The sequence below is a fragment of the Oenanthe melanoleuca genome, chromosome 2, assembly GCF_029582105.1.
Source record: "Oenanthe melanoleuca isolate GR-GAL-2019-014 chromosome 2, OMel1.0, whole genome shotgun sequence".
NCBI classification, from domain to species: Eukaryota; Metazoa; Chordata; class Aves; order Passeriformes; family Muscicapidae; genus Oenanthe; species Oenanthe melanoleuca.
Genome location: NC_079335.1, coordinates 33,588,300 through 33,614,199, shown reverse-complemented (window position 1 = coordinate 33,614,199; position 25,900 = coordinate 33,588,300). Strand labels below are relative to the sequence as shown.

Sequence of the window (25,900 nt, the reverse complement as noted above, 5' to 3'; positions counted from 1 at the left end):
AAAAAAAATCTTCTGCTATGAGATAGGTACTCTTTCATAATCACAAATAGCCTTTCAGTGAAGATAACTGACATTTTGTTTGTGTTTGAATTCTTGTTTAGGCCAGGTGTACACTTCAGATCAGACGGGAAGAAATAACTGAATTTAAAGCATGATAAATTTAACATTGTGAGGTAAAAAAATGCTAATAAGTTAACATTAACCAAATCTATTCAATAATGAATCCAAGTCAATTTCAAGGAATCCCAGAAATGGTGGTATCTATGTATAACCAAAAGGAGAAAAATCCTCTTTTGTTTCACTAATTTGGAAGGGGAGTAATCAGTAAACAATAAGTAAATGAGAAAAACATGGTTTTCCATCTAGTAGAAGATACTACTAGAAATCATAATAAATTATGGAATCACAGAATTCTGTGATTCTGAATTCAAAGAATTCTGAATAATGTTGGAAAGGACATCTAGAAGGCATCTGGTCCATCCTTACTGCTCAAGCAGGCTGACCTAGAGCTAGGTATCGAGGCTCTTCAATACCTTCAAGAATGAAAGATCTCCAAGTCCCTCCAGAGCATCTCCAATAGTTATTTACCATTATGTTAGAATCATTTGGTGTTGTTTATAGTTATGTTAAGAAAGGCAAGCATGATCTTATCTCTCTAAAAAAATATAAAGTAGTAAAATAGTAAAAGTGTATGTTCTGTTTATATTTTACAGGGAAGAAGATAAGCAGCAAGAGTAAAAATCTCATAACTAGGAGGGTAGAACAAGTTCTAAACAAAATCACAATATGTTAACAAACTGCTAAAATCATATCCTCAGTTTTGTGGATGAACCTGCGAGTGTGTGGGATGTGAGAAGATTTATATATACATCATGAACTACTTGAATGTATTTAGTAGTCTCTGACAAACACATTAGAATGGTATTTCATTTAGAAGCTTCTACACTGTAGGAAACTATTAATGATTTACATTCCAGTCATGGACAATGACCTTCAGTTGAATACCACTAAGATTAATTGAAGCCAGACATTTCTGATGGTGGTGATCATGGTGGTGTAACTGTGAATGCACATCCTCAGGACACATAACTAGACTTTTTGACACATAACTAGTCAATTGCCTTATAAGGGGCATTGTTTTAGGACATAACATGTTAATATTTTTTTTCAATGGTATGTAGTTGATCTGAAATTGATGTAGAGTCTATAAAGATGACTTTCCTGTTATTAGTTGATCATCTAGCCCTAAATGTGTTCTGCTAACTGAACTACAAGACTAGTCATCATGTAGAGAATTTTTTCCTTCTTCTCTTCAGTCTGAACTTTAAATTCATGTTATTCTTGTGTGAGATCAATGCTTGTGATTTATTTTGAGATCAACATTTTTAGATAAGCTCAATCAAACCTTTAAGGAAGATAATTTTATCTCAGTACTACAGCTGTTATCTGATACTGCCGTTGCTCATAAAATCCGCTTGCTTTTAGTATGATGTATGAGTAATAATACAAAATATTTTCTGAGATTGAAAGAGGAGCAATATGGGCATAAATATTACTCTTCAATTATAAAATGGGGCTTTTATGGCCAGGAGATCACTGCTACTTTAGTTAAAAGTATCTTTTTCCTGCAGATGTTTTAATCAGCTTTGTGAAGGTATTTGCCATTCTGATCCAACCTCCCCTAAATTTTAGGACTAGAGTCTCTTTTGGAGTTACCTAGTCCTTTTCTTTAGTATTTGGCTTGCTAAAAGTTTCTCTAATACTATTGCAGAACTGGGAGTTGTGTGACTGTCATCTTCGATATGGAACTTTCTAGTTCTTAGTACAAGTGGGTTGGAATTTGTGGGGCAGCAAAATGTGAGCTATGACTCTGTCCTTGGCTACTGCATGCTGTGGGCTACCTATCTAACCTACCTATTGCAGTATACACTTTACTCTGAAGAGTTCTGCAGTTTTTGATTATTCTCTTCTGAGAGGACCTTGGCCTAGGAGAATTTCTGGGACATAATATTTGTTTGGTACTTTGCATTTTATTTCTCTGTGTTTGCATAATTCATTAGTCACTAAACCTAATCCAATAACCTGTATTCTCCATTGGAGCCACTCAGAAATTTGGATATAGAAATTCTGCAAGTCTAAAGCAGAGATTATTTTGCTAGAAATTAATTTTTAAAATCTTTTTTAAAGCTGATGTGAGGAGGAGTTTCTAGATAGTAGCTATAAGATGTATATTGTGCTCTTATGTTGATGTGTGGTGCCTTGAAGATGGCAGTTACTCTTGTTTTAATATGGCCAAGTGTTGGGAGGAATGTTATACTTGTGGATACCACTTCAAAAAGTTTAAAGTTGCTTAATAATATGAGGACATGTGCCCCTCATCAGTAAAAACTCTTGAGGTTTCATTTCAACACGCTGTCACAGAAAATCTGAGTTACCACTGGAGGAAATACGTCTAATTTTGAAAGTGGTAAAATGTCTCTCTGTAGGTAAAGCAATATTATAAGAATATCTATTAAGATAGTCAACAACAAACATATTTTAAAATTCCTACACAGAAACGAGTGAGATTTTTCGGTTTTTGTTTAGATTTCTGGAGGAGGAATGCTTAGTTTGGTGCAACCAGAGCAACCTTTTAATGTCCTTTATAATCCAAGAATGGTGTGAAATAGCAGTTTTCCTCGTTTTTAATAAATAGTTCATACAGGTTCATAAATAGTTCATACAGGACAGGACTGTAGAGTGCTGCCTGCTGCAGTGTGGCTCAAGGTTTTGCCATGGGAGATGCAAGTATATCTAAGATGGCCTGTCCCACCAGTAAGAAGAACTTAAGCTTCCCCTGAGGATTTGGAGTTGGAAGATGCATTGGGGCAGTGAGCTGCTGGAGAGTTGATACAGTATTTTTGTATTTATGCTCAAAGCTGCAGGATTAACGATGGTAGAATAAGAATGCTGTTTCTGTCCTGGAGTTTGTTACAGAATCTGTGATATGCACTATGAGGTTGACAGTCCAGCCATCCAGAAGTTCCCTGGCCTGGACTGATCCTGAGAATGAATTTTGTGAAGTTAGTCAGAGTTGCATTGAGGTTGTCTTAGTATGTCTAAACTTTGAATATCAAAAGCCATGTGTCAAATCCAGAAAGCTTTGTTTGGCAGGTAGGAAAACTGGCTACTGGGAGCTGTGTGGCCATCTTCTGGATGTTTAGGAAAATGCATAAATATTTCCTTCAGTATTGAGTTAAATAATGGTAGTCTGGCATGCATTAAAGAAGTAGCACCTTCTTTTCTTATTATTGGGTACACACAAGTCTTCTCAGGTGTACATTGTGCCTTTAGAAAAACGCAAATCTTAAAAAAGCCCCTCAACAAATTTTTATTTTGTGTTATTTCTTCCTGTAATTATTTAGAGACCACAGATAAAAGCAAAAGTGGTAGATGTCTCTGAAGTTACAAAACTTTCATTCTTACTAGAACACCAGATCTGTAATTTTGGATGTGTATAGCATATGAAAATATTGCCAGATTTTAAGCTGCTGTAAAGCTGATCAGGAATAATGCAGCAGTAAGACATTTTATGCCTTGTCATTTCATAGAGTCATAGGATGGTTTGAGTTGGAAGGGACCTTAAAGATTGTTTAGTTCTACCCCTTTCCATGAGCCTGGGACACCTTTCACAGATCAATTTGCTCCAGGCCACACATAACCTGGGAACATTTCCAGGGATGGGATATCCACAACTTCTCTGGGCAACCTGTTCCAGCGTTTCACCACCCTCACAATAAAGAATTTCTTCCTATTATCGAATCTAAACATAGCCTCTTTTAGTTTGAAGCTGTTAATGCCTTGTCCTATCACTATATGCTCTTGTAAAAAGTACTTCTACAGCTTTTTTTAGTCCCTTTTTAGGTACTGGAAGGCACTATAAGATCTCCCCAGATCCTTTTATTGTCCAGGCTGAACAAGCCCAACGCTCTCAGGCTGTCTTCATAGTGGAGCTGCTCCAGCCCTCTGAGCACTTTCATGATCCTCCTCTGGACTTACTTCAGCAGGTCCATGCCCTTCTTTTTTGGGGGGCTCCAGAGCTGGGCACAGTCCAGGCAGGGTCTCACAAGAGTGGAGTAGAGACAAAGAATCATTCCCTTGACCTGCTGGTCCCTGCTTTTGATGCAGCCCAGGGTTTGGTTGGTTTTCTGGGCTGCAGTGTTCATTGCAGAGTAATGTCAAGCTTCTTGTTTACCAACACTCAGAAGTCCTTCTACCCAGGGCTGCTCTCAATCCATTCTCTGTCCAGCCTGTACTTGTGCTTGGAAGTGCTCTCTCCCAGGTGTAAGACCTTGCATTTGGCCCTGTTGAACTTCCATGAGCTGGCAAAGCTGCCCCGCATCTCCGGCCTGCCAGGGTCCCACTGGATAGCATCCCTTCCTTCAGCATGTCAGCTGCACCACACAGCTTAGTGTCATCAGCAAATGGGCTGAGGATGCACTTGACCCCACTGTCCATGTTACTAATAAAGATAATAAGCAGTACCCATTTCAATACCATCCCCTGAGGAATGCTAGTCACCACTGGTTTCCACTTTGACACTGAGCTGCTGACCACAGTCCTTTGGAGTGTGGCCATCCAGCAATAAGCCTCTGAATAATCCACCTATTAAAGCCATGTGGCTCCAGATTAGAGACAAGGATGTTGTATGGGACGGTGTCAAATGCCCTCCTCAAGTTCATGTAGGTGACATCAGTTGCTCTTTTTCAAAAGGACCTGAACTGGTGTGGTGTCTTTTGTTTTGAAAATTAATTTTATGCTGTTGAATTGAGAACATCAGAGTCTAAAAATCTCTTTTCAAAGAGAAATAATATCACTGAGTGGAGACATTAGGTATTGAATAAATAAAATTCTTCTGCTTAGAAGTGCATATGCAAAAGCTAGGCATCTTAAAGACTCATGGAATTGTTAACAGTGTTCAGTTTTCTTCAAAAATGAAGTTCATTTCTTGGTAAGCTAGGAATGAAGCAGAATGTCCTAAGCAGAAAACCTGTACTGTGGAAGATACTCATTGTAGACTCAGAAGGATTTTATTTTATTAAAATATAATTTTAATAATAAATAATATAAAAATGTTTGGAGAGGTGGTTTTTACATCAAAGAAGATGCTGTAACTCTGTATTGATCTACATCTTTGTTTCTCCACACTTACCATTGTGCTGCTGCAGATTGTCATAGGGATAGAAGACTGGGAAGAGAAATCTAAGATAGCCATATAAAGAATGGTTTTAATAATCCATGCTGATTTTAAGAGGCATATCAAACAACTGATTTATTACTTTAAATACAAAAAATCTGTAAGGTGAATTGCTAATACAGCTTGAGATACGCTTTATAGATAATCTGCTTAAAGTAGATATAATAATAGTAATTAAACTATAATAAATATTAATAAATTACATTGTTATTACATTGTTAGATATATTTCATATTATCATAGCATGCCAAATCTTTCTTGCAATCAGACAGTACATTGTTCTTCTAGTCCTCTTCAAAATCCAAGCTAGTGACAGAATGAGTGTTCCAGTTGAGAGAGGCTTTACTAGCATTAATAGCCCCTCTGCAGATTTGTTGTTGATCAGAGATGGCACTGGTTGTGGCTGTGGAGCATTTCTGAAGGACTGTGGAAACGTGTTCATACCAATTATTTTATTGTTCAGCACCCTAAAAGCACAGAGGGTTGTTACATCCTAAAGTAGAAACAAGTGCCCTGAATTTGACTGTGTAATTCACCAGACAGCTGAGTGGGCTGGATACTTGTGATGCCTGATCAAATTTCAGTAATTACTTGTAAAAGGGAGGTTTTTTTTTTTAAAGACATGAAATTGGCAGCTAACTACCTAAATAATTACCACGTTAAACCTTGTCCATGAACCTCAGCTGATGGTGGGAAGCAAACTTCTCACCCCTGTAGCTGGAATGGTTAGTAAGAGTGGTTGGTCTGTTGTATAGTTGTCAATCACATTTATGATATAAAACTATGGCAAACGTTGTCTGTGAGAAACAGCTTCTATAAGAGAAAAGGTGAAGCATCCTTTATTTCTGGAGGATTTGCCTTTGACATGAGAAGACCTCTCCCAAAAAAGGCAGTAGAGCAGTTTTAACAGCCCCCTTCTTATCTGTTGCTTGGTGTCTTGCAGCAGGGCAATGATGATGCTGCTTTAAAGCTTCCATTCTCTATATTCATCATCATGCAGAGTCAGGCTTTAAGTGCTCTAAGCTGGGGAAAGTCAGAAATAGTTGCTCATAGTAACTTTTATTCTAACAAAGCCATAGAGTTTAAGGTTGAATAAACTAGATGTGTCAGTTTTTCTGGTGTCAAGAGATTTTATGTGATTAGGATTAAGTTTTGATGGAAAAGATTACAGTCTGAAGAAGTGACTAAATTGACAGCTTAAAAGTTGTTAGTGTGTGGACATTTTGGCTATGCCTGTGAATGTTTTGCTTAAAACTGCAAGTTGTTTCAATTTAGTAGTTTCATGGAATGGGTTTTCACTTTGCTTCTAGTATTCTGTGATTTTATAATGCCATTTTCCTCTTTAGAATATATAAAAGGTAAATGAAAACAATTATAGAAAGTGCAGAGGGTGACAAAAGGGTTTTCTTTTTGAAAAATGCTGATGTTTGGATGCTGCATTTATTGTTTACATGAGCAATTACATGAACCAGAGATAGCAACCATTGTTATCACTTCTTTATAGAAATTCAACTATTTTAAATTGTCAGTGTATTACTTGAAAATGAAGTAACTCATAGTAACCTATTTGACTGCTAACAAGTCATGAGTCTGCTAAGGGTTAAGTAATTAACAGAAATCCTAAATACTCCTGTATAATAATTGTGACTGTCTCTAGTTTTGTTCTCAGGACTTGGGATTAAGGCTTCTTCAGTTGTTTTTTGGGTTTTTTTTTCAATGTTATAGTGAATATCCAAGAGTTTTAATTTTTTGAGGAGGTACTTTGTGAAAACTGGAGTATATATTACTCCACCTGACATCTGCACCCAGGAAATGATGTCACTGTTGGGATTTTCTGTCTACTGCACACAGGGTGTAAATCCCTCTCCTTTCAAAGTCAGCCAAGACATTCTGTGAGTTTGGCAGCTGCAAAGAAAATTGTTAAGAGCTGGGCACACACCAAGTGTGGTGCAGTAGTGTCTTGGAATGAAATTACAGCTTTTACATCCAGAGGTTTTTGGGGTTATTTGTTCTAGTCTCTGCTAATGGAGTTGTGTTACCAGTGACTAAAAGAGTACTGTTAATGTGAATGGGGCTCAAGACATAACAAAAAGCTCTGTGTGACTGATATGGTAAATACCACCTCCAGAGGAATCACCGTGCTAAGATTGCTGTAACATGCTCCTTAAAAAGTTTCTTCCCCAGAATCCTTTTGCTTTCCCCTTGATGCCACATTAGAGAGAGAGAGCTAAATTAAAAAGAGTTTGCACGTTTAATGCTGTGATTGCAAAGGTCAAAGATTTCTAAATTTGTAAAATTTTATTTTGGCAACATGTCCTCAAAAGCTGCTAATTCTCTGTATGCTTGTCTAAAAAATACAGTTCATTTTAGTGCCGTGTTAGTGTTTCCAATTTAGTAAAGAAATTTGAAGCATTCTGGTCCATTCAATTACTTATTTTAGTTTCTTCTCTAAATTTAGAGTAAGTTCTAGGGAGCAATAGGACTTGCACAAAGCATTTTACTGAAAACACACTCATTTTGATTATGGATGTTTTAAAATTTTATGTCTTATATGTAGTTTAATCAGAGAAGTTAGTAGAACTTTTTGAGTGAGACATAGTAGTGCCTACTGTTTTTTCCATTGACTATGTTGTACTTTTAGTTCTGATCTTTGATAGGCAACATACGCAATTTGGTATGAAAAACGTTTAGCATTTTTTGGAACAGGTATTTGGAAATGACAGGATTGCCTTTTATATTTTCTTTTTTATATATTTTTAAGGGGTAAATCAACACATGATAAAATTGCCCTTCTGTCCACTCCCAAGTTACAAATACCCATTCATGGGGATATGTGAAAGCAGAAGAAAAGGGTACCAATATTCAATATGGGGAAAGAAGCCAGCATCAAAACCAAATTAACTATATTAGCATTATGGGAAATAGCTGAGAAAAAGTAGTTTAGTTGTAAAGTAGTTGTAGAGTGGATTGACCTTGTTTATACAAAATGCATCCATGTGATGGAGAGCTGGTGGATGGTAGCCAGGTTTCCAAAGAGGAGGTGAAAAGAAACTTGCATTGGTTTTGGCTACCTTCAAGAGTACAATTATCTTCTCTCTAGAAGATGACCATTTGGGGTTGAAGAAATTCATAACATCTTAAAGTCTGGTTGATGCAACCTGGTTATTATATTGCATAAGCATTGGTGGTGTGTCTGAGCTGAATAATAGTCTGAAGTTATTAAAAGCTGGTTAATTGTAGGGAGGGATAGAAGGATTAGTCAAAATGGATATTTTTAAATTTAATCAATTTTAGTACAATTGAATTACTGTAAATATTTATTTTACTCCTGTAATATTTCTTATGTGCTGGTGAGGTCTTTAAATTATAATTGCAGTGCTCTTAGCACTTTGCTCCTTTAAAACCAAAGATTGCTGTAAGGAATTCATCAAACTGAGAATTAATAGAGTTAATGATGAAAAACACAGTAAAAAAACCCAAAGAATTCATGTAGGTGTGGTATACCAAATAGTATAGATTTATATATGTATATGTTTACATATTAGTTTATACTGCTGTACTCTTTAGTGTGATTTTTGAAGAGTAACTCTACTCAGGTGATAATACATATTTTGCAGTATCATCTCTTGCATTTCATCAAAGAAGGTGTCTTGATAACATGATATGAGTTAAAAAACAAATTTCAAGTATGTATTCTTCCTACATGTGGGTACTTCACTTATTTTCACCACCAGGAAAAGATTTTCTTGGTTTTTGAAGTTCTAATCTAGAAATGTTGCTTATAAAATCTTATAAGAATCTAGGAAAAGCTTGCTTCCAATCTATCAGAATTTTCAACGTGGTAGCATTATATGTATAATGACTTAAGCACCCCTTGTGATATACTGATGTTTGTAATAAATTAAAAATTTATTTATGCAGACCAAGTCTGCATATTTGACATGCTACAGAATAGAAATAATTGAAACATGACATGATGGAAGCAAGCATAGGAAAGCCTTGGGCAGGCATCTGCAGAAAAGATGAACAAATATACAAGTTCTTGGTCAGAGGATTTAGGAAACATTTTGCATTCTATTGAGAAATTTGACTTTATTCTCTGAAGTTCTGCCTGGTTTTATAGGATCATTTCCACTTTGTATTGTGAAAAAAGAGAGAAGAGAAATGTCCATATTGCCCTGTAATTGCAGCATAATGTGTTACACATCCTGGTCAGGGTGAGATTTGCATAATAAGGTGTCCATTGGTAAATCTGATATTGCTGATTTAATTTTAGAAAGCACATAGAAGTAGGCTTAAATTTGTTGTTACTTTGGTGGCACATCTGCCATTTTAATTTCCATAGGTTTTTGAAAAGTCATTTTGATAATATTGCAGCTGAGGAAAATGAAGAGTGTATTATTTCCAGGCAATTTCACTAAATGAACAAAATATGATACGTTGTATGATACAGCAGCATGCAGAGAATTGTATTTATAGTTTTCTGATTTAACCTTACTTTTACTTATCATAGTAAAAAACATGTATAGAAAGTATTTTTCTAAATTTTTTTTAATCTGTTTTGTTTTCAGGCATTGCTATTTCTGATGAGCTCGATAAGGTAAGTCTGATAAAAGATGTCTAATGAACAATACAAAGAGACAGATGACTATGATAAGGCACATGCTGCTGTCCTGGCATACATGTGTCTGTTCTGTTGGGTTCAGAGGAAGTTTGGGTATGGAAGGCTATGTGGATAAGTTCAGTATGTATGGATACATTAAGATCTTGACCAAGGATGGGCTGTCAAGTATGGAAAAAAAAGTGACTGAGTTTAAGAGACTCTTAATACTTTTGATCTTGACATCATCTTTGCTTAATATAGTCTATTGGATTACTTTGTGTACTTTTGGAAACATTTAGCCTTGAATACCTTTTATTCATGAAATTGATTTCTGCATTCCTAGATGTGATTTGTGAGAATATTTATTTTTAATTTTTATATGTTTTTAAATTTTTTTAAAATTTTATATTTTTTAATATTTTATTTCTAATTATTTTCACTGCCCAGATTTACTCAGGAAAGCACAAGGCATAAAGATCAGTCTTTAACTTGCTGAACGCAAAAATGGTCTCTTCTGTTCTGGCCATTTTTTATACCTTACACAGTTAACGTGAATTTTAATTCTAGGTGTATTAAATTCTACATTGAAAGAGTAATCAAGCTAAGTTTATTTAAATACTTATGGAAACAGAACCAGTTTTTCTTCCCTATTCTCAGCAATGAGCAGCAGTGTGATTCTAGTGCCAAGCAACATTGTGTTCTTGGTGTGACACCATTCCTGTCAGGAGAATGAGTTCAAAAGGTATATAAGACACAGGAATAATGCCTAATATGGAACTTTTTTTTTTTTAAATAACTTTTGTTTCTGCTGGTAAAATGAGGACATAAATCCTTCTGACACTAGTGTATATAAAATACTTTCACTGCGTTCTCCAAGGAAAGCCAGTTAGGTAAGACTGATAAATGTTACCATGCAGTCCAGTGCATCTGTGGCTGCCATTTCCAAACTATGGCTTAATTCTTCCCACTGTTTCCATAAATGGGCTGTGAAGTGATGGTAAATACAATTAGAAAGTCCTTCCATTAGAACCCTGACCTTTAAAAATACTTATGAAGAACTCTATTTGTTATATCTTGTTGTTGAAAAAACCCTATAATATACTCTTTGATTGAGGAAAAAAAAGTTGGGTTAGAGCTTGGTATCACGTATTTTTTACATATATATTTTAGCAAATAATTTATGGTTGTTTTTTTTTTTTTTAACTATGATATGTTATTGTTCTAAAACATTAATGTTTTTTAAATTTAGTTACTCGATGTGAAACTGAGATGGAGATCATAATTGGGAAATTTCCGTAGGATCCATCTTGAGTGAAAGGTCAGGGTTATTTTGTCACTATATACTTTATTTTTTATAATTTGAAACTGGAGGGTGGTAGGCTTTTTAAAATAAAACTTGGAATTAAGTTATATACATTCAATTAATAGATTGAATGTTTTTGAAGTCAAAAGCTATTTCTACAATGAATAAAACCCCAAACAATTAAATTCCTCAGCATTGCATAATTTGTGCAGTACTTCTCAACAGGCTTTCAGCATAGATTTAGAGAAGAGATGTTTTTATCTCCATGAGCTTGAGTGAACTCCATTTCTGTTTCTTGTTTGATCCTTTATAGATTTTTAATTAATGTAAAACCTAGTCTGTGTTAAAAATTTAAAAAATGGCCAGAACCATTCTATGGAATCCCGCCTTCTGGGAATGATCCCTTACCCAAGCTAATTTCTGAAATGTTCCTGTGACTTTTTTCTTCATGTATTATTTGTCTTGGGCCAAAAGCAGCTAAAGACAACCTGACAGTAGTTGTTTTAACATTAAAGACAATTTGCTTCTATTTCACATGAATGTGTTCATGGGTGATGTTTATTTTTCAGATATAAATGTAGTCAAGTTTTAATTTTGTAATACATGCTGATACTAGAGCTTCCTTATGTAAACTGTGGCAGCATTGAATAATTTTTGAAATTATGTTCACCTGTGATTTGGATTAATAATTTAACTCCTCAAGTTTATATCTTGAGTCTAGAGCAGCATGGCCAAACCTGGCATTGGACTCTATTAAAACATCAGAATCGCATAGATGTTATAAGGGACATATAAAACTCTTCTGTATATTCTTCCTCACTTTATTTTCCTGATGAGCAGGAATATTTTGGGGAACTATGACAGAGCTCATAATTATGCTGTTTTGTCTGTGGTTTAGATTATGCATGTGTATGTTTCTTTATTTTTATTTCTTTATTTTTGTTTCTGATTGTCTTTTTTAAAAAAATTATTTCTCTCTGGCTTCAGCAACCTCTAGTTGCTTTTGTCAGGGGAGTACTTAATTAGCATTGTTGGTTGATGTAACTCCTCCTCCAAGTAATCCAGTTAATTAGTTAGTTGCTTAGTTACTTGAGGATTTGGATTTGGAGAATCAGTTTGATCTGAATCACTTTAGTGAAAGAGTGTTTCATTTAAATGGATTCTTGTCAAATATCTGCTAGTATTAGCTTTTTGTCAGTACTTAGAGCTTTTGTCCAAGACAGGGATAGAAGAATACAGCCACACAAGGTTAGTCTTTCAGTCAATATAGAGTCTTTCAGTTTGACATAATCTTCGAAAATTTATGAGTTCATTGGTAACCTTGCAGAAAATGCCAAAGAAGTTCTAACATTTCCAAAAATAGATTAATTGTAGAGACTATCTTTTTTTTCATTTACTTCAGATTTGCAGAGCTTGGTGTTCTGTCTCTCTTGATGATTCAGCCTCTGTCTCTATGCCATGGAAGCCATGTAAAGTCAGAAACTGGCACTGCAAGAACACTGTGTAAGGAAAGGAAATAAGGGATGCTTTGTCAGTAACATATTTTAAAACTAAAATGCAGATTTAATATAATACAAATTGTTGAGCTGACTCACCCTCATGCCACTGAACAGAAGCTACTGAAGGATTTTACAAAACTGCACACTTCCATGCATAATGTGAAGGATTTAATGTAAACAAAAAAAGAACTAGGATGTTTTCACTTTTTTAAAATATTCATTGAGTTCTAGGCTGAAAAAAACTCTAGAAAAAAAACACTGAAGAGTGAGATCTGTCATAACATTGTGACATTTGTATGGAATTCCCAATGATATCTTTCAGTCATTTCAAACACCAATAATGGGAGATATTTAAGTATTAGAGATCCAGAATTAGACCCAAATGAAGATCTAAAAATTAATAGTAGATTTTGACCCTCAATGTTAATATTAAAGATTTTTTTCTATGCTGTCATACTTACGGCATACTTTCTTCTTATATGTAGTATTCTAAAACAAAACCAGGTTACAATTAATAAAATAGAGGAAACAACTATTCTCAAGTCATAAAAATAAACAAATTTCTTCTCATCCCAAAGTATTTCTTGCTATGGAGATTCCCTCAAAGTCCATATCAGAAAATAGGAATACTGAGCTTTTTAAGTGATGTGTAAATAAATGGATACAACAAACATTGTGCTCTCAGGTAGAGGTTACATCCAGCAATCAAATCTCAGCCCAGTATGAACAGGCAAATCAGCTGCTGTCAGTCTTTCCCTTCTTTTCCTTTTCTCCACAAGAAGGAAGCTTGACTGTGTCAAATTGGTAGCCACTGATGTGGATAAGTGGATGACACCTGGACTGCATCATGAAATAATTCTCTTCGTTTTAGTGCAGATTTAAATACCTACCTGTACTGAAAATATTTCTGTGCACACTAATGTCACTGTCAATCTTTTCTGTTAATTATGGGTGAACATAAATTGGAAATTAATTAATTAAAAAATAAAGATTCTAAAGTTTATATGAAAAAACCAACCAAAACTATAAAATCTTGTTTGAGAACAGAATACTTAATTTCAATATATTGCAGCCTTTGAAACAGACTGCCAAATAAACATCCTAGTGTTCTGAACAGAGCTGTCTCTGATACTCCATTTACTGATTTCACTGAGGCTGCTTTTACGGTTGAAAGGAGAACAATAAATTAGGTCACTAAAACCATAGTGTACTAATCTAACACAATTTAATAAGGAACACAAGGTGATAAAGTGAGGCAAAGCATGACTATGTAATGTAAATTACATTTCTGTTAAGTAGAGTATGAAAGTGCTACTTTATCCCTAAAATGCCTACGAAGGAAATTAACATAGCAAGGACAGTCACAGAATTCATGTTTTACTTATTCATATGTTGATTTTGCAGTGTGTAGTGTCAGGAAAAACTTATGGGCAATTTTTAGGTGCTTTGCTCTTTCATTTAAGGGACTGAAAGCTTTTAGCAAGATTGACAGTGCAAGTTATTCTAGCTAACTAGTTCCAGGAACAACTTTTAATAATAATTAGAAATTATCCTAGGGAGAAAGAGAAGAGAAAAAATTGCTAGAATAACAGGAATAAACCTCAGAAGGGGCCAGATGGTTAATATTTAAACTAATGTAAGCACCTTGTGTAATGAAGTGAAATAATCTTTTTTCCTAAGCTCACAAGAATTGTCACACCTGTGACAAGTTACACTTAACAAGTGCCCAGAGATGACTGTCATCTAGTCCACATTACCTGACTATGCCACAGCTCTGAATAGGTGCACAAAACATGTATTTGTAAGCACATAAAAAACTCAACACCAGGGGTTAAGTATCCTAAACCAGCTGAAGCCATGGATTCAATTTTCAATGGTCCTTGCAGAAAACAAACAATGTGTTAAAGTCAATTAGTCAAGTGATGGAGAAATCTGGACAGAGGTATGGGGAGTGGAGTGTGGTAAAGCACTCACAGGCACATTGCAGAAAGCAAAAGAAGAAGGGTAAGTCAGATCCAGGGCCTGGGTTACATTTGACTCTCAAAATAGATGTTCTTGTGCTCAGCAAAATTGCAGCATCCAGCCAGAGGAGGGTAAATATATTTATATTGAAGGCACTTTGCCGCCTTTTTTTTGGTTTTGTTTGTTTGTTTGTTACTTTCATTTCAGCAGAGACCTCTATTTCAAACTGCTTTTGCTGTATCTGTTTCAATCAGGAGTAGATTTCAAAAGTGATTTGTTTTTAGGAAGGAGAGACAATATGGTTTCTAGGCTGTGTAGTCTGTGTGCTGTACTTGTTCCAGATGCTTTTTTGTTCGGAAAGCATTCTTTTATGGCACGAATATTTATTGAGGCACTAAGTTAGGTAACAGCCAAGGATTTGCTTTCCTATAATTTTCACTTGTTAAATGATAGGAATATATCTCTCCTAATTAGGCACACTGTGTTTGAATGTCTTTAGTAGCCTATACACAATTTCAGTAAAGAAAAATAATTTTTCGTATCCCATAATTTTGTATCTTTTTTTTTCTGGTATGCAGGTGTGGTTTTTTTATCTACAAACATTCTAGTATAATTGAAAACAGATACTACATCAGAATTCTTTTTCATACAATTTAAAGGCAACTTGTTTCTTTAATCTAAATTCCTAATATGATTGTGCAAGTTATTGCTGTTGTTTTGAATATGTCAGTTACATTTTGCTTGCTTCTTGTAATCCTATCCAGTTTATTGTCCTCCAGAAAGTGTTTAGAAACAGTTTCAGGAATGCATTTTATTAAAATGTTAATACCATTTTCAGAATAGAAAGATACATTATGTAAAGCCCAGCAGGGTTATATTTAAAATGCAAAATGCAGACGTGTTTATTAGTTTTGCATTAATTCATAAAGCAAATAAGAGTGATGCTATTAATCTACAACAGTATTTTGGCTGGGGTTTTTTTTTTTTTGTACAAGTGACTTCGTGTTGCTTAGCAGAAAAAATACACTGGAGGTTTTAAGAGTTGTGCATTTATTTAAAAAAAAAGTTATTTTTCTACAGTTGCGATTATAAAAAATTAGTGTTTTGAAGCATCGGGGTGCACAATTATTTCTTGGAATTTTGTTAATGGAGAACTTTTCATTAGTCCATCATTGTTTCTTGGTATTTTGTAGCCTTGTGAAATGATCATGCAATGTATTGGTTTTGTGCTTTTAATTTTTTTTTCCTTTCTCTGTTTACATTTATGGTTGAGAACAAACAAAACATTATTACTTTCTTGTAAATTTTTTATTCCTCTTCAGGACACAGCAGGTTTTAACACCCCCCTTCTCAGACCTCGTGTGATTGGTGAATGGATTGGCCGTGAAGAGAATGATGCAGACCCTCTGGCTGCTGAGATGCTGCAGCCACCAATACCAAGAAATAAAAATGAGCAGTGGGACAGCGAGGATAGCAGCAGTCCTGGAGGAAGGTGTGTTTTTGATCTGGCCTAGAAACTTTATATTTTGTGTATATTTTGTTACAAAAATCCGATTTCTGAGGGCAAAATGCAGGGCTTTTGAATTCCCATGCCATAGTGTGGGTACGTGCAGAATAAATAGAAGTCATTAATATGTGACTTTTTTTCTTCTTATACTTTTCTATATGATTAACTTAATACGCATTTGCAATCCTATGGATTTATTCTTATGTGAAAAGCTAAGTGTATTTTGACATGGTTGGAGTCCATTGTGTAATAATGTTGTGATGTATAGCTTCATTCAGATAGTTCATAGCCTTCCATTTTCCAGGGCTGTAGTAGCTTCTTATTAATCTTCTTGACACTTCAGTGATAAATCTGATTTTCTCACTTAAGGGAGAGATAGACAAGGGAAGCAGTATCTATGTTATTTTTAACAGGGTTTCCTGAATTCATTTTCATTTCACATCTTAGGTTTTTGGTGTTATTAACAAGTTTTTCTCAAAGAGAAATTTTGTTCTCTGCAGTAATTTCTGCAGATTTATTGAGCTTGACTGAAAGAATTTGTGCTCCAGCAACATGGAAGAGATTGTAATACAAGGAGTCCATTTTCCGTGATTTAAAGATATGTTTATCACGGAAGGTTAAATACTCACAGTCTTATTTTAAAAGGGATAAATCTTATGCACTGCCTCTGTTAATTGGCTTAAACACCTATGTTTCTCCCTTAGCCTTGTAGCATACCTCCTGGGTTATAATTAGTACTTTGGCTGTAGCAGATACCTTTTTCTTCCTTTTTTTAGAAGGCAGAAACTCTCTATTTTCCCTTTGGAAAGGTCTAAGGTATTCCTTCCCTTCACATTCTTCCATGTGCCTTCTACATTGGAATTCACCTCCCTGCCACATCAAAACTAATGTGTCACTAGCTGTGCTCTTACAGACTGCATTCATTAACTTTCCTCACATATTGGGAATATTTGTTATCCATGAGTACTTCATTTAATTAGATTATCGTGAGGGTAGCTGTGGGTACTGCTGTTTCAAAGAAGTAGCAGCATGTAGTAATGATCCCTCAGCCAGACCTTGGATGGGAACCAACACAGCTCAGACTCCAGGTTTCTCCAGTGCAGTTCCTGGGAAAATAATGGAGTCAGCAACTGGCACTGCAGCTTGATTGTGCAGGCCTGGGTTTCTATTTCCTTATTCAGCAGTCCATTCAATAAAGATCTGTTCCACATTTCAGAGCAAACTGAGGATATTGTATCCCTTCTGTCAATAGAAAGGAGAAGAAATAAGCATCTCTGATTTCCAGAAGGGAGCAAAGAGGTCTAGTTCTGAGCAGCAGAGATGATTCAAAGCAGCACATTTTTTTTGTTGTAGAGGGTTGTTCAAGCTGTGAGACACCTCATAACTAATGCTGTAATTAAAAATGTGATTAATGACTTTGAGAATAGTATTTGAGGAATCTTACTGAGTATCATGACAAAATCAGATTGCCTGGTGTGTCAATAAGGAGAATATAGAGAACTTGATGCCAGGAAAGACTCCTGGGATACTGATACCTCTGTTTTTAGGTGCAGTAAGTGCTGAAGGCCTATTGAAAGATATGTATTGCTAAGTGAGAGTACTGATTTTCAGTGGAAATGAGTAACTACTAAATTACATGCAGCATATGGATTTACATTTGGATGACTGATTTTATGTCTGGGATAATTCTTTGCTTCATTAGCATTTCATCAGCTTTTGTATGGCATTTATAAAAATCATGTTTGCAATCTTGCAAAAGAATCATAAAGTTGCAGAACTTCAAGATAGTGGTGATACTAAAATTGGTGCCAGCTATACATGAAGGTTAAAATAACCATGTTGATCAAGGTTAATCTGAATATTTAATAATTGTTCACTAATAACTGGCAGTTGCTTCAAGGTCTGTTTTAGTGTTACTGTGAATTAAAGTGCTATTAGCAGAATTTTGGAATATACCACGCACCAAATGCACAAGATAAGTACTAAGTAATAATAAGTTAGTTTTAATGTAGCAAATAACTAGTGCATCCAAAAATAGTGGGAAGAGTATGTTTTTCTCTCAAAAGAATGATGTTATAAGTTTTATAGAAAGTTTGGCTGTGTCATCTGTATTTCAGTAATTTATTTCATAGTTATTGTAGCCTTTAAGTTACATTTTGTAAACATAAGTTTCAATTTGGCAAATGAAATCCACATTCAATGTTTCCAATTTTACCTTTCTAAATTTTATTTAGCAACCCTTTTAATAAAAAGTGATAGATTATTGATAATTACTTATCAGGATTTATGGGATAATCCAGCAAACTCTTAGAGCTAATTATAATACTCAGTTAAAATATAAGAATGAGAAAGTCAAAACTGTAATTGTTCCCTTATTTCCAGGTCTTATGTTTTATTTTACTTGTCACTAAACATAAAGAAATGGTACATATATGAAACACTATATAAATATGCAAGGGATTAGGTATTGACAAATCATTGGTAGAGTAAGTGCCATTGGTGTGGTGTGACAGAATCACCATTTGCTTCTGAAAAACTTGCATTCCAGTGATGATGAGCAACGGAAGCAGACATGTCATATGTTTGAAAGCCTGACCCAATAACTCAAAAAAAGGGGAAAAAAAAAAAAGAGAGAGAGGAGCTGGAGGGACAGGTCTAACTGCTGCTTTGACCGGGAAAGACAATGCAGCCAAGCTGAGGTAGCTGTATTAATGATGAAGAATCACCTTTTTGTCCTTAAGGTTCTGGATTGGTACAGAGGAAAGATTGTGTTTGTCACTGGTTTTGCACTGCTCTCTGTTGCTGCTGTAAGGAAGAAAGGCAAGGTACTAATAAGTGATAAGGGACCGTAGAAAAGTCCTTGTGGCAATCTTGCTGGTACCGAGCTCGTTCTTCAGAAAATTTCCAAGTCAATGTTAGTAGTTTTCTACATGAAAAATGTCCTGGAGGGATTCTGAGAAGATGCAAGGCTCTTGGGAAACTTCCTCCAGGGATAATGTATGTACACAATGGGGAATTTGAGTGTTTTTATTATGATACTCTTGTCTCAGAGTGTGAAATGCACTAGAGCTTGCAGAGGCCTCATCCATAACCTGGTGTCCTAAACTCAAAGCCCATTCTTCATCTCTGAAGTGCACTTTGTCTTATTAGTGTTTATCTTTGCTGGAGAAATGAACAATTGTTCATTGTACTAAAAATCATACAGTTGCAACAGTTCCGCCTTCTTGCAACAGACTATAAGGGCAGTCTGAGGTGCTGGTGGTACGCTCATGTGGGGCACCAAACTTCTGTTTTATGTTGATACAGTAAGAATCAGGAATGGCAAACTGTAGCAAGTCCTGCTTTAGACCCTTCTAGCATCTATGCAATTCTAGTTCTCTGTTATTTTAGTCAGAGACACAACTCCAGAAATCAGGAAAATTGTTATAAATATAAAGCCCTTAATCCTGTGGGGTAATGGTATCAAAACCACTCAAGGGAGCAGTTCTTTGTTGTCAGCTTTTTGCTATGCATCAATGCCTTAGCAATACTGATTACTTATTGACATCCTATTGTTCTATACATGTAGCTTATTTAGATTTGATTAATGCACATAACCCAAATTAAATCAAACCTAAGGAGAAACTGAAAACACAAAATGTCTTAGAACATCCCATGCTCAGGAAATGAGTGATGTATTTTGAAGAGAGCACTAGTAAGAGAAAGTTGTGCTTTCCTCCCTCACAGCTTAAAAATGGAGCCAAAGACCAAAGGATTAAAACATCAACAGCAGCAACACAAGAAACTGCTGGCTGCCATGCTTTCTCAGGACTCCTTTGATTCTGCTCAAAGCACAGCTCCATCTGTAACCGAAGAAGACATTGACAATGAAGATGATGCAATGGAACTACTGGGTAACTGCAAAAAATTATGTGTATTTTCTGAATTTTTTTATTATAAAAAATCAAACAGAGATTAGTCAGAAACTGCTCCCTATGTTTGAAGCTAAAGTATTCAGCAGCTGTGTGAAGGTTATTAGAGTTTAACATGAAACATTCAGGAGAAATGTAACAAAGACCATAAATGTGTGTGAATAAACTCCTAGCTACATCCAAATTCCATGAAATCAAATGCTTCAGGTGCTTAACATAATTAATTTGGTTTCTTACATAAATCCCTTCCAGGTTCTACTTGCAGAATGTATTTCTGTACAAGGAACAGAATCAGCTTCACTGTCTTTTATCTGGTTCTTTTTCTTAGCTGTTTTATAGTTTTACCTTCAGTAGATTTTTTTTTTTTTTTTAACTAGCTACACAAAGCTTATGTAATGTGAATCTGTAATCTCTTCGGAGGATTTGATTGTAATTTTCCACTAGACTGTATTGTATCTTAAATTGCACTCTGGAAGACTTGATGCTCATTGCTGCCTTCCTTTGCTAGAATTACTAATTGTATTTAATAATAGTTCTAGTTGTACTTAATATTTTCTTTTCTGATATTTTTCAAAGTTTCAGTGTATGATGCTTAAAGGGCAGTCATGGATTTCAATATTTGTTCACAGTTTCTGCTCTATGGAACTTTATGTGGGTCAAAGCATGGAAAATTCACAATCTCAGAATAACTCAGCTTTTTTGAGTTTATGAATTCTGGCATGATTTTTTTATTTTTTCTGGTTGGAACTTAATCTAAAAATCAGGAAAACATATGCTGCTCTTTTTGCTTTCTATATTTCTGTTGCATTATTACTATAGTCTTCAAAGAAAGACAGAATAGTTGAGGTTGGAGTTGACTGCTGGAGGTATCTAGCCCAACCTTTTGCTCAAAAAATCGGCCATAGCATGTTCTTCTGAGTGGATTTTGACTCTCTCCAAAGATGGAGATTCTACAACATCTCTGGGCAGCCTGTTCCTGTGCTTGACCATTCTCATGGTAAAAAAAGTGAAAAACAATTCTTCTTAATTAATTGTGAATTAATAAATAATTTTTTCAGTAGTTTTAAGTTTGATACGTGCATTTGTTTTACAAGAAAGAAGAGAATGGCCTGGATCACTATCCATACAGGATAGATTTTTTGTTAATTTCTGTGCAGAGAGTGAGCAAAATGTATCCAATAGATGCAGAGGTATTTTCTTCCAGAACCTTGAACTGAAGGTGTCTGGAACCAAGAATGCAGTATAAAGGAATTTTCTTGACATTTGTGTAGAAAATGATCAATGTACAAAATGATCAATGTACAAACTAGTGTTTTAGAGTTTTTTTAGTAATTACTTCATTGCAAGAATTCATTCTAGTTTTGTGCCATGCAAAACCTGGAATATTTTTCTAATCCTGCAGTTCATCAAAACTGGCTAAGTTTACACAAAATCAACTTAAAATTAAGAAAGTTTGAGAGCAGGACCTCCAGTTTGGGTAGGATGTTATATAAATGAATATGAGATTCTGAGGAAAAATCCTGTCATATTTGAGGAACAGCCATGTTTGTAGTGCTTATAATATCGCCATGTTATAGTAACAGCCACTGAGAGAAAGTTCAATATGTGCATCTTGGTATTTGCAATCTGCTGACAGAATGTGTGTTATATTTGATATAATGGTTAGGCGACATTCTTCAGAAGTGCTCAAAATTTGAGGATATGACTGTGTTACATGGGATGGATGTTTTAGTTTTCCTTTGAAGGAGAACTTCAGTTTCTATCAGCAAATATAGGTATTTTACGTTGCTATATTTTCCAGGTCAGTAACTGTTTGATACTGCAATTGAATTTTTTTCATTATTATGTACCACATTAATCCATTAACTGCTTTGATGCTTTTTGCACAACTTATATGCAGTATAACTAATTTCAAATCATGGCTTTCTGCCATCACTAAATTGCAGGGCATTGTTGCATAAAGCTCTTTGATCTGTTCTTTTCAGTATTCTTTGTTTATTCAGCCCTTTCTTAAAAAATTACAAAAATTCATGCTTTTAAGTCAAGATTCTGGGAAAACAGTTCTACTATTTATAGCAGATAATTTAAAGTGTACGCTATATTTAAAATGCAGAACACAAACATCCATCTTTAGGTATGTTCAAGAGAACCTTTTTTGGAGTTTGGTTGATTTATTTAGCTATTAAAAGCATGAAGCTGGCTTTTTGCATATTTTCTTTAAAAAAACCCCATCTCTTATGCGAGTCAGTGAAGGTTTTAGCTAGAATTCTTTTATATTCTAAATAAAAGAAAGAATTATATTGTTACCCATTTCAAAAGAAATTTATGTGCAAAGAAGAAAAAAAAATGTTACAGGGCTATATTCTGATTTCAGTTATCACTTTTATATGTAAGATAAGATGCACAGGAGGGCTGTTCCCATGCTGGTGATATTCTAAGTGTGTTCAGTTAAGCAGGTGGCTGAAATAGATTAGTGACAGATAATATCATAGTGGAAAGGATCTTCTTGACTTCACTGAACTGTTAATTCACATATATCATGCAGTTGATGTTTGGGACAAAATTATATCAAGGGATTCTTTTTTTACACATCATAATGCCAAGTACTGTGTTTTGTAAATTGTGTTTTCTAACCAGGAGCTGATGTAGTTCTTTGAGAAATGCTGCAACCTTCTGGAGTTATATGATGTTTGGGCTTAAGCTGTCTCTCACATTTGGCTGAAGTCCACTGAGACTTTAAAATCATGTTATTCCCTCAGTATCTCACTCATGTACATTGGAGAGTACTGAAGTGTTTATTTTCACTGAAATTGCTGTGAATATGCATTATACAGTCACCAAAGCATGACTTGTTTGGTTTTAAAAAATCAATTATTTGACTAATTGTAAGAATAAAATTGTCTAAGTGTATTGCTGTGCATAAACATACACGTAGTAAAAGTATAAGGATTTTTGTAGCACACTTGGATTTAGATATACATTCTTAAAGTTTTTACAAGTAAGGAAGATGAGAAAGACATTCTCTGTTGTTTTACACAGTAATGGTATAGAGAACAAGGCCTATTAGAGGCAGCTCAGAGAACAAAGTTTGTTTAGCCTGGAGAAAAGGAGGTTCAGAGGAAACCTTATTGCACTCTCCAACTTTCTGAAAGGAGGCCAGGCAGAGTTTTCTGTCTTCTTGCATGTAACAAGTGATAGGACAAGGCCACAAGTCATGCCAGGGGAGATTTAGGTTAAATATTAGGGAAAGTTTTTTTATGAAAAGGTTTGTCAAGCATTTTAACAGGCTGCCCAAGGAAATGGCTGCATCACCAACCCTGGAGGGATTTAGAAGTTGTGTTGATATGGCACATAAGGACATGGTTTAGTGGTGGACTTGGCAGTGCTAGGTTTATGGTTGAACTTGATGATATTAAGTGTCTTTTCCAGCCTAAATGATTCTATGATTCCATCGTATTCAGTCATAATGCTCAAGCAGCAGTTTCTTGGTTTTGTCCAATCTTTCTGTGTGTTCACAGTACTAAGATGTTATTATATGTTAACAGATGCTATGGAGTAGTTTACTCTGTAGCACCACTGCAAAGAGTTCCCAGAAACTTCACTCACACAACTGTGGTTGAAGTGAAAGGTGGTGATAACTGAAGCCAATTTCCTGCAACTGACACATATGCCAGTCTGTATGATTCTGAAGAGCCTCTCTGATATCAATGCAAATAATCTTATATTTAAGCTGAACTTAGGTGTTTGGAGCACCAGGACTTGAAAACCATCTCTTCTTTTCTTTGGAGCTGGTTTCACAAAAATAATGCTTTATTTTCCACAATGTATAAACCTTAAATGAAAGTTCAGTGATTGTTTGCCTCATGTTTATTATGTGTAATTCCTTCTATACAGTAGTAAACCAGAATATTTAAAGATAGAAATGCACTTCAATTAGTAATAAACTTTTCAATTATTGCTTTGGTAGCTACCTGATGTGTTCTCTTTGCTTTAATAACTCTTCTTCTAATCTTTAGAATTTCTTTTTTCTTCAAGAGCTTTCAAATGTTAATTATTTAATCATTTTAACACCCTTGAAATGGTGTCTGGTGATATAACAAGAGGAGATAAATAGAATATTGTGGAGATTGCATTTGCCTGAAGGATAAGACACAATGTCTGGTAGTCTACCCCTTAACTATCTGCTTTTCTAATGAGTCCTTAATTAAAGGGTGTGCATGCTGCAGTGTTTTCAGTACATTTCCTCTGGTTTAACAGACATGCCTGATTTCTTTGGTTCCTAATGGTCTTTGACAACATGCAGGAAACTGACTCTAGGCATGATAAATTACATGAATACTAGCAACAGGTTTTTGTTGCCTTTCCCAGATGAACAAAAAACTTCTCCATTATGTGACTAGGATACATAATTTTTCAAAAAAGAGACCACAAAGCCCTGGAAAAGATGATGTGAGTTGTACTACATCTTCAGAACAGTCTTCTGGCCTGTAGCCTGTTCTGTTGTGATTTAAGTAGAATGATTGTGTGGGAGAAAGATGTTTGAATTGCTCCTAATGTTCCCTTTCACTGAGTCTTCTGTTTTTGGAAGCTGTTTGGAAATAGGCAAAACTATCAGTGGGCATGTGCTGTGTAGGGCATGTACAGAAAATGACACCTCTGGGATATAGGAGGCCTCCTCTGCATGAGAGACTGGCTGTGCTATACACTGCTGTGTTTTCAGTGGCAGATATAGTGCACTGGTGCCAGTGTGTGTGTAACAGATGTCCTTTAGAAGAGCACTCAGGCTCCATCAGGTGTGGGTTTAAATATCTTTTTGAGGTAAAAGTTCAGCAAAAACCATATTCAGGTTTGGGGTTTTTTCTGCAAATATATAAAGTCACTGAGCAAGAGAAATGTGCAGGTCTGTTTAATGTCATTCGTGGAGTTCATTGATTTCACTTCATCTTGTTCTCTTTGCTAAGAGACAGAAACATCTGTGAGAATATTTTAGTTGATCTGGGAGTAAGCAAAGCTATTGCACTTGCTGTTCAAAGAAGAGGAATTTGGTGTTTAAAGTCCTAATAGAATCCTGCTCTTGCATTTTACTGTGCTTAATACTAGGAGTATTTGATGTTTAAATAGAATTTTTTGCCTGACAATAAATTTCAGTAAGCTAAGTTCTATTGTTTGGTTAAGAGTGTGTTTGTAATGTTAAAATAAATTATTAAATGAATTAGTCACATAGTGCAACACTTGTTGCAACTGCTGGTTAGATAAGCATAAAATGGATTGAAAGGGAGGTTGATTGCGCTTCGTAATGCTATAGGGACAGTAGAGAGAGAAAACCAATTATAGCTAGAGATACTAGCTTCTCTCGAGTGGAAATAAGTTACATGAGCTAATAAAAAAGCTTCAAAAGAATGATTAATTATCAAGGAATAAATGTGTACTGAATATAATGATGTGCAGAAGCCTGAAATGTCATTAATTTATAGTTTGTAAAAGAAACCAAATTTTATTTTAAACCTGTACCTAAACAAGACTGGAGGAAGTGTATGTCCACTGCTAAACCATGTCCTATGCACCACATCTACACATCTCAGCCACTTCCCTAGGCATCCTGTTCCAATGCTTGACAAAACTTTTGTGAAGAAATTTTTCCTAATACCCAGCCTAAACCTCACCTGGCATGACTTAGATCCTTGTCCTGTCACTTCCTACATGGAAGAATAACCTGATCCCCACCTGGCCACAACCCACAATTCTTTCAGGAAGTTGTAGAAGTGATAAGGTCACCCCTGAGCCTCCTTTTCTCCAGGCTAAACAACCCCAGCTCCCTCAGCTGCTCCTCATTAGATTTGTGCCCCAGACCCTTCATCAGTTGACCTTTTCTGAATATG

At 35.3% G+C, this 25,900-nt stretch overlaps 1 protein-coding gene across 2 annotated transcripts in view; it reads left to right on the top strand.

Moving 5' to 3' along the window:
- C2H8orf34 (chromosome 2 C8orf34 homolog) overlaps positions 1-25,900 on the top strand; it is a 148,145-nt gene that overhangs the window by 37,984 nt on the left and 84,261 nt on the right. For both annotated transcript variants that reach the window (XM_056484324.1, XM_056484323.1), the window contains exons 5-7: positions 9,808-9,836; positions 15,926-16,095; positions 19,837-20,003. In XM_056484324.1, coding sequence (XP_056340299.1) covers positions 9,808-9,836; positions 15,926-16,095; positions 19,837-20,003 — 366 coding nt within the window. The remainder of the gene's footprint in view (positions 1-9,807; positions 9,837-15,925; positions 16,096-19,836; positions 20,004-25,900) is intronic.